This window comes from Pseudorasbora parva, chromosome 11, assembly GCF_024679245.1.
Source record: "Pseudorasbora parva isolate DD20220531a chromosome 11, ASM2467924v1, whole genome shotgun sequence".
Lineage (NCBI taxonomy): Eukaryota > Metazoa > Chordata > Actinopteri > Cypriniformes > Gobionidae > Pseudorasbora > Pseudorasbora parva.
Window position 1 is genome coordinate 47,680,597 of NC_090182.1, and position 10,112 is coordinate 47,690,708.

The following is a 10,112-nucleotide window of genomic DNA, read 5'->3' on the forward strand; positions in this document are numbered from 1 at the left end:
CACTCACACACACACACACACACACACACACACACACACACACACTCACACACACACACACACACACACACACACACACACACACACACACACACACACACACACACACACACACACACACACACACACACACACACACACACACACACACACACACACACAGGTCGAAGCGGTTCATTCGAGTGAATCTACAGGCTTCACTTTTGTAAACATTAAACATTACAGTAATGAAACACTATAAAGCTTCACGATATTAAAGTGTCCTAACTCGTCAGACATTCACGATCAACACCACATGATAACAGCCGAAAAACTTCATCAAAACTTCGCCCGCTTCTGTCTCGGCTCTTCAGATAAACATTCTCACAAGACACAATGACCGGAGATATGAAAAATGAGACTCCATTGGCAGATATATGTGTTTTAAGCACAAACTCATTTTGATTCTTTAATCAAGTCTCCTGATCTTCAGTCCTTCTCCAGTGAATGTGTCTTGAGTTAAGGATGTTCAGATATTTGGGCTGGAAAACACTGAGGAAGAGCCTCGCTTTTTTTGCAGTAAACAAACCTCGGTTCATTAATGACACATCAACAGCAACACATGACTATGGAAGCCCGTTTCCAAACTAAATAAAACAATTAAGAGTAATTGCAACTTTTTTTCTCACAGTTGCGTGTTATAAAGTCAGAATTCTGAGATATAAAGTCGCAATTACTCTTTATATTTTTTTATTTAGTGGCGGAGACGGGCTTCCATGCATGACCTGTATAAAGGAATGAATAAACTTATTATAAAAGAGTTATGATCCCGTGAGTGATCATGGAGGAGTCCCGCGCCGGCGCATTGGCTCCTGTCGGCGTGAGGTCAAGGGTCAACAGTCGGTCCGCTGGGCACTTGAGTTTTTTGGCATTTTGGGACGGTGTGAGTTGGTCAGAGTTCTGGGATATTGCACTCGGTGTGTAAGGCCGTTCAGCTCCTGACGAATAAGGCCTCGCTTCTGTTAAATCTCTCCGGCAGGACTGATGATGATGATGATGATGAAGATGCGTTCGGATCGCTGTGCCAGAGGACCTACTACATATCCCATAATGCAATGCGCTCGACTCAACCTTTCATTCACAGTTGAAGTCGGACATATTGTAAAATGATGAGTTGCAACACATCGGAGTCACATTTACAAGTGGAAAACTATCATTCCAGACGATACCGGAGTTAATAACCCTTTAAAAAGTTAAAAACCTAATTTCTCTCAATTCCTGAAATAAAGTTCTGAGGCAAGTTGTAACATTTAGAAAGTTAGATGACCTAGAATGTTTTTTTTTAAAAAGTCCCACGACGTTATTTCTCACGGCTCAGAGTTTCCTCAGAATTTGGAATTACGGTTTTTCCAACTTGGAATTCTGACTCACATTTCCGATTTACCAGCTATATTTCTCGTAATTCTGCTTTATAAAGTCAGAGTTCTGAAACAAGTAATCACATTAAACAACGCATTTCAGAAATGTTTTTTAATTGTTCACGCAATTCTGAGTTGCAAATTAACTTTCTGACATTATAACTTTAGAAATAAAGTCAGAGTTATGAGGAATAAAGTCTGAAACAAGAAGTACATTTTCCAACTTGGGATTCTGACTCACAATTAAGTTACCAACGATATTTCTCGCAATTCTGCGTTTTAAAGTCTGAGTTCTCAAAAAAGTAGTAACATTTAAAAACGTAGTTGACCTAAACCATTTCAGAAAAAAAGTTCTATGAACTCCGACTTTTCATTCCCAGTTTCCAACTAGGAATTCCAACTCTTAATTCTGTTTTTTTACTACTTGTTTCAGAATGTTCATAAACATTCAAATGTAACATTCCCAAAATGTTTAAAGAATGGAATGTTCCCGTAACGTTCACATGACCAAGAAACGTTTTTTTGCCCTGAGTTGCAATTTCAAGTTTTCAGCCTGGATCTCTGGCTTATAAAGTGATATATTATTATAATTTATACTGAGTTGTAAAGTGATATATTATTATAATTTATACTGAGTTATAAAGTGATATATTATTATAATTTATACTGAGTTATAAAGTCTGAGTTTTGAAACAAGTAGTAACATTTTAAAAGTTAGCCGACCTAAAACATTTCAGAAAAAACGTTCCATGATTTTGTTTCCGACTCGTAATACAAATGTTCACATAACCAAGAAACAACATTTCTAAAACATTTAAAAACTAGAGAACATTCAGAAAGAACACGTTTCCACCTTAATGGGAATGTAGTCAGAAAGTGTTGAGGTGTGTGTCGAGCAGATGTGTTTTACAGATCAATATCTTGGAGTGTGAACTCTAACATCACGATTGATCATCATCTGATACTCTCATCAAAGCCCAACTACGTTATTACTTCTCACACAGATACGGTAGCAAACCGTGCAGAATTATGTCAGACACACGAGCTTCACCTCTGACTACATACATATAACAATATATTCATAATAATAATAATAATAATAATAATAATAATAATAATACACATGGAATCATTCCCAAGTGTATCAGTGGTTATAGCCAACAACACATTGTGTGGGTCAAAATCATCCATTTTTCTATTATGCGAAAAATCATTTGTATATTAAAGTCATATTCCATGTTAATGTCCTACTGTAAATATATCATAAATGTTTTATTAGTAGTAATATGCATTGCTGAGGACTTCATCTGGACAACTTTAACAGAGTTTTAATTTCTGCATCCTCAGATCTCGACCAAATATTGCCCTAACAAACCACACATTAATGGAAATCTTCTGGTGTTGTGGTCCAGGGTCACATTTGGTGATAAATTAAATCACTTTTAATTTTAGGTGACCTATACATGATACATATTGTTGCATTTTTGTGTTGTGAAATTTTGTGGCATGATACATTGTTACACCCCTAATAATATCACACACACACATATGGAATAAGAGTCTGTGTGGTGTAAACTCAATCTAATTTCAGACACTTTAAAGGGATCGTTGACCCAGAAATGAGCCTGTGATGTTTATCTGCTGACCCCCAGGCCATCCCAGATGTGTTCAGACACCAAACGATCGCTTTCTGCCAGAAACTCAACAGTATTTGTGTTATTTTATACCTCATATCAGGCGAATCTCATCTAGTGTTCCCAATGCCATTACTTTCGGCGAGTAAGGTCAAAATACAAAATAATGCCAAATGAGGCGTCTATGTAAATATATCTATGTTTTGACCTTACTCGCCAGAAGTAATGGCGATGGGAACACTAGATGAGATTCGTCTGATATGAGGTAAAATAACACAAATACTGTTGTGTTTCTGGCAGAAAGCGATCGTTTGGTGTCTTCAGACATCAGTGTGTCTCCACGAGCCGCAGGGTTTAATATGGATTCGTATGTGTGTGTGTGTTTTACTCTCAATAGAAATACACCCCATTGACATGCATTATACGAGCAACGGCTGAGTTACACATCTTCATTTGTGTTCTCCTGAAGAAACACACACACTGATGATGCCCTGGGGGTCCGCAGATCAACAGCACAGGCTCATTTATGGGTCAACTATCCCTTTAACTGGAGGAGCAAAACGAGATATTACGATTTTTTTAGGCAAATATTAAAAAGTACGTCTTCGCTTAGAACAAGCACACAAATATTTCAATAGGGTCAGACTTAATTTCAATATTTTCATAACACTCTAGTCTTAAAGGGTTAGTCCATGAATCGATTCGCTGATTCATAACCGATCGAATCTTTATTTGAGGATTGAACACAAACGCGGAAGAGAAGCCAATGCTGAATAAAGTCGTAGTTTTTGTTATTTTTGGACCCAAATGTATTTTGGATGCTTCAAGAGACTCTAATTAACCCACTGATGTCTCATATGGACTACTGTGATGATGTTTTTATTCCCTTTCTGGACATGGACAGTATAGTGTGCATACACTTACATACGCTCTCGGACTAAATATAAAATATCTTAAACTGTGTGTGAAGATGAGCGGAGGTCTTACGGGTGTGGAGCGACATTAGGGAGAGGAGTTAATGACAGACATTTCATTTTTATAAGATTTCCTTTTTGGGTGAACTAACCCTTTAATACCTGAAGTCTCCAGTTGAAGGTGTTTAGGCACTATATCACCATCATCATCATCATCATCATCATCATCATCATCATCATCATCATCAGATGAAGAGCTGCGCGTTTCATACAACTTCCAGAAAGAGCAGCAGCGCGCGCTCGCGGTCAGCGGATGCCGTTCGGCGTGAACGCGCCGTTCGCCTCCAGGTCGCACACCGAGTCCGTGCAAACATCGTCGTCGTTTTCGTCGCGCGAGAGCTGCGAGATCCGGTCGAACGTGTCCTCCTCCACCTCCACCACGTTCGGGATGATGTTGGCGTACACGCTCGCCATCTCCTTGCGGAACAGCGTGTCCTGGTTAAAGGACACGAGCTCGTTGCTGACGTTGACCGTCTCCACCGGGGTCCGGCAGCGGTCGCGGCAGCCCAGCAGGCTGGAGAAGCCCTTGCGGAACTCCGCGTTGAAGGCGTAGATGATGGGGTTCAGCGACGAGTTGGTCCAGCCGAACCACACGAACACGTCGAAGGTGGTGTCGCTGACGCACGGCAGGCCCGCGGGCGGCTTGCCCTGGCAGAACGGAACCACGCAGTTGAGCACGAAGAACGGCAGCCAGCAGCACACGAACACGCCCATGATAACGGACAGCGTCTTCAGGACTTTGGTCTCGCGGTTGAACGACGTTTTTAGGGTGCTGTGGTGATGGCACGCCAAACGGTTCGACCGGCAGCTTTGCGCGTGCTCGGCCGCGCGCTCCAGCGAGGCGATCCTCCGGATTTGGACCTGCGCGATTCGGTAGATCCGCGTGTACGTGACGATCATGATGGCCACGGGAATGTAGAAGCTGATGAGGGACGAGGAGATGGCGTACTCGCGGTTCAGGCTCGAGTCGCAGTTGTCCGCGTCCGGGTCGGTGGCGTTAGACTCGGAGGCTTTGTGCCAGTCCAGCTGCACGGGGATGAAGGAGATGAGCACGGAAAGAGTCCACGCCGCACCGATCATCACGGAGGCCACGCGCGGGGTCATCTTGCGCTCGTACCGGAACGGGCTGCTGATGGCCCAGTAGCGGTCCACGCTGATTACGCACAGGTTGAGGATGGACGCGGTGGAGCACATGATGTCGAACGCGACCCAGATGTCGCAGAAAGCGCCGAACGGCCAAAAACCGGCCACCTCCGTTACCGCCTTCCACGGCATCACCAGCACGGCCACGAGGAGATCCGACACGGCCAGCGACACGATAAAGATGTTCGTGACTTTATTGCGCAGGTGGCGGAAGCGCAGCACCGTGGCGCACACCAGGACGTTCCCGAACAGAGTCCAGAGGATCAGAACGCTCAGCACGCACCCGGTGAGCGCGCGCGCCCCGATCCGCCGCGGCTCCGGCTCGGTTCGGTTGGGCATGCTCATGGGTCCCGGCGCGCTCACGGGTCGCCATCGGGGGTGTGTGCGGGCGCGTGCGTTTGCGTGGTCTCCTCCGGTGCCGCCGGTATATCCCGCATCACGGACGGGCACGATCAAAGAGGGAATCCGACACCGCGAGTGTGTCCGTGCGTGTCTGTGTGTGTGTGCGCGCTCGACGGTCGTCCGACCTCTCTGAGCGCCAGGGAACTGTGCACAGCTATTTTGAGAGAGAGAGAGAGAGAGAGAGAGAGAGAGAGAGAGAGAGAGAGAGAGAGAGAGAGAGAGAGAGAGAGAGAGAGAGAGATGCACACACATGTCAATCTGGATGTGCAGTGAATGAACACGCGCCCTCACACACTGCGATAGAACACAATTCAAATTATTTTACCTTTTCAATGTTTGCTGGTCATCCGTGAAATATAATGCAGACGAGATGCACACACTGCAAAAAATGCTCTTCTTCCTCAGTATTTTTGTCTTGTTTCTAGTCCAAACATCTAAACATTCTTACATTAAGAAACATTTACTAGACAAGCAAAAGTAATTGTCTTGTTTTGGGAAAAATAACTCAAAATGAAGAGAGTTTTTGCTTAAAATAAGATAAATAATCTGCCAATGGGGTGAGAAAAATAATCTTAATTCAAACAGAAAACAAGATTATTTTTCTCACCCCATTGGCAGATTATTTATCTTATTTTAAGCAAAAACTCTCTTCATTTTGAGTTATTTTCCCCAAAACACGACAATTACTTTTGCTTGTCTAGTAAATACTTCTTGTTTTAAGAATTTTTAGATGTTTGAACTAGAAACAAGACAAAAATACTGAGGAAGAAGAACATTTTTTACAGTCACACTCATATTGCAGATACTTTTTTAAATATCCACGACCATGTCAAACTAAAACAGCAAAAACAAGTGTCACACGCGCGGGAGCTTTGATGAATTCTGTGCTCGATGAATGCAGCAGCGGACACGAGCATAAGTGCGTCTGCAGCGCCGCCTACAGGCGTCCACGCGCATCGGCGGCGCGGCTCTGTCAGTGGAGATCAGTCTGTGCTCGTGCTCACGCTCACGCTTGACAGAAAAGGTCAGGAATTCGCCAGTGCGCGCGACAGGCTCAGATATGTGTGAAGCGCGTAGCCGCGGCTCTTAGAAATGTCACAGGCCTCAGGTGCAGAGACTGATTGACAGCTGGAGCCCATCTGTGTGTGAAGGGCTTTTCCCTCATGAATGCCACAGAAAAACATTCTCACACACACACACACACACACACACACACACACACACACACACACACACACACACACACACACACACACACACACACACACACACACACACACACACACACACACACACACACACACACACACACACACACACACACACACACACACACACACACTCCTCACTGCGCTTCACCAAACATTAAACACTTCTCCTGTAAATGATTAAAGGATTGATCACAGAACGAACATCTCCTGATAGTTTCCTCAGCCCAGAGGTCTTTCTTTCTTCAGTGGAAAAGAAATCCAGTTTTTTGAGGAAAACATTCCAGGATAACGGACTTCAGTGGGAACCAGTGCAGCTTCAGAGTCTCTGATGATCATCCCAGAGGAACACCGCACTAAATGCTCTTCTTCCTCAGTATTTTTGTCTTGTTTCTAGTCTAAATATCTAACAATTCTTAAAACAAGAAGTATTTACTAGACAAGTCATGCAGAATACGTGCTCATAAGCAGACAATATCATAGTAATATGCATGATAATAAGACACTAGTTAATAGTTAATAACTGAACCTTAAAATAAAGTGTTAGCACATTTATATTCTTTTTTAACCCCGAATGCTTGACTTGGTATTTTTCTTCTTCACGGCGTATGATGTCATCACGTTGGTATGGACACATGACGTGATAAAACGAACGTGCAAAGACTAAATCAAACTTCCACATACGTCACGTGACCTTTCCTAGTCCTTAATCGCAAGTCGGAATTCCAAGTTGGAAACTCTTAAGCACAGGTCAGAAATCCAAATTGGAAACTCTTATTCGCAAGTCGGAATTCCAAGTTGGAAACTCTTATTTGCAAGTTGGAATTCCAAGTTGGAAACTCTTATTCGCAAGTCGGAATTCCAAGTTGGAAACTCTTATTCGCAAGTCGGAATTCCAAGTTGGAAACTCTTATTCGCAAGTTGGAATTCCAAATTGGAAACTCTCAATCGCAGGTCAGACTTCCAAGTTGGAAACTCTCTTTCGCAAGTCGGAATTTCAAGTTGGAAACTCTTATTCGCAAGTTGGAATTCCAAGTTGGAAACTCTTAATCGCAGGTCAGACTTCCAAGTTGGAAACTCATTCGCAAGTCGAAATTCCAAGTTGGAAACTAATAATTCCAAGTTGGAACTCTAATTCGCAAGTCGGAATTTCAAGTTGGAAACTCTTATTCGCAAGTTGGAATTCCAAGTTGGAAACTCATAATTGCAAGTCAGAATTGCAAGTTGGAAACTCTTATTCGCAAGTCGGAATTCCAAGTTGGAAACTCTCATTCGCAAGTCGGAATTTCAAGTTGGAAACTCTTATTCGCAAGTTGGAATTCCAAGTTGGAAACTCATAATTGCAAGTCAGAATTGCAAGTTGGAAACTCCTATTCGCAAGTCGGAATTCCAAGTTGGAAACTCTCATTCGCAAGTCGGAATTTCAAGTTGGAAACTCTTATTCGCAGGTCAGACTTCCAAGTTGGAAACTCATTCGCAAGTCGAAATTCCAAGTTGGAAACTCTCATTCGCAAGTCGGAATTTCAAGATGGAAACTCTTATTCGCAGGTCAGACTTCAAAGTTGGAAACTCATTCGCAAGTCGAAATTCCAAGTTGGAAACTCATAATTCCAAGTTGGAAACTCTCATTCACAAGTCGGAATTTCAAGTTGGAAACTCTTATTCGCAAGTTGGAATTCCAAGTTGGAAACTCATAATTGCAAGTCAGAATTGCAAGTTGGAAACTCTTATTCGCAAGTCGGAATTCCAAGTTGGAAACTCTCATTCGCAAGTCGGAATTTCAAGTTGGAAACTCTTATTCGCAAGTTGGAATTCCAAGTTGGAAACTCATAATTGCAAGTCAGAATTGCAAGTTGGAAACTCTTATTCGCAAGTCGGAATTCCAAGTTGGAAACTCTTTATTCGCAAGTCGGAATTCCAAATTGGAAACTCTTAATCACAGGTCAGAATTCCAAATTGGAAAAATCTTATTTGCAAGTCGGAATTCCAAGTTGGAAACTCTAGTTCCCTAAGAAACCTTAAAAATGCACATATGGAAATCAGAGAAAGTCTTTTCTCAGGAGTGCATGCTGACGCCATAAACGATTGTGAAACTGACCCCCCCCCCCCCCCCACAGACACACACACACACACACACTCTCTCTCTCTCTCTCTCTCTCTCTCTCTCTCTCTCTCTTTCAGCACATGTAAGAACCCGATATTATGCGCGTTGCAGACACGTCAGGCTGATTTCATGTCTCTGAGAAACTGACGCTGGGCTGTTTACATCAGATAATATTTTATTTGAAGTTAACACACATGTATGGATCTGTGCATGAGCAAACAGGTTTACGCCGCAGATCTTGTGCTGCACTTGTGCGCTTCATTTTGTGTTTGGTGGAATATTTTACTCTGCTGAACATCAACAGACAAACATCTCCGTCTGAATAAAGCTCAGGCTGAAGAACCTCCAGCGGACTGAGTGAGAACTTTCCACATCACATTCAAGAACAAACCGCTGGAACAGAGAGAGTGTGTGTGTGTGTGTGAGAGAGAGAGAGAGAGAGAGAGAGAGAGAGAGAGAGAGAGAGAGAGAGAGAGAGAGAGAGAGAGAGAGAGAGAGAGAGAGAGAGAGAGAGAGAGAGAGAGAGAGAGAGAGAGAGAGAGAGAGAGAGAGAGAGAGAGAGAGAGAGAGTGTGGTGTGTGTGTGCATCTGGACTTCAGACCGATTCACCAAAGCAAACAATTATCCTCCTGGAAAACCATGAATAATAATATTATTCCAGAATCCCGGCTGAAATCCCCGTTAAACCCATAAAGGCAGAGATGAGATCTCGTTTCTTTCCCATATAGGAGCGTTTCAAGTGTGAGTGTGAGAACCAAGAGTGTGAGACGATATACATTTATAACAGGTTTCAAACCGTGGCTATGTCCAGATAATGAGAGATAAAGCTGCATAAACACACACACACGAGCCTGAAGTACAGCATGAGTTTTCCTGTCTGTTTTATCTCACAGACCCACAGCGAATGCACAGTGAAAACTACAACAAAGACTGAAAGATAAAGTACAATATGCACTAGATTTGAGATCAATGGTCTGCAAGATTCAAGGATTTTCCAATCGGACAGTAAATGAGAAACAGGATCCAGGATTTAATCCCTCTGGAGAACTCGATATAAGAGAACATCGTCCTTGTTGAGCTGAAGACGTGGTCTGTAAACATTGAGGAGTGTGTGAAGGACCTTCACACCGCAAAAAAGGCTCTTCTTACTCAGTATTTTTGTCGTTTTGAGTCAAAATATCTAACAATTCTTACATTCGTACAAATTATTGTCTTGTTTTGGGAAAAAAATACTGAAAATGAAGAGAGTT

At 42.9% G+C, this 10,112-nt stretch overlaps 1 protein-coding gene across 1 annotated transcript; it reads right to left on the minus strand.

Moving 5' to 3' along the window:
- Nucleotides 1-3,728: 3,728 nt before the first annotated feature.
- Nucleotides 3,729-5,807, minus strand: drd5a (dopamine receptor D5a). Its single transcript, XM_067456717.1, has one exon. The coding sequence runs from the start codon at nucleotides 5,800-5,802 to the stop codon at nucleotides 4,252-4,254; it is 1,551 nt and encodes a 516-aa protein (XP_067312818.1). The 5' UTR covers nucleotides 5,803-5,807; the 3' UTR covers nucleotides 3,729-4,251.
- Nucleotides 5,808-10,112: the final 4,305 nt, after the last annotated feature.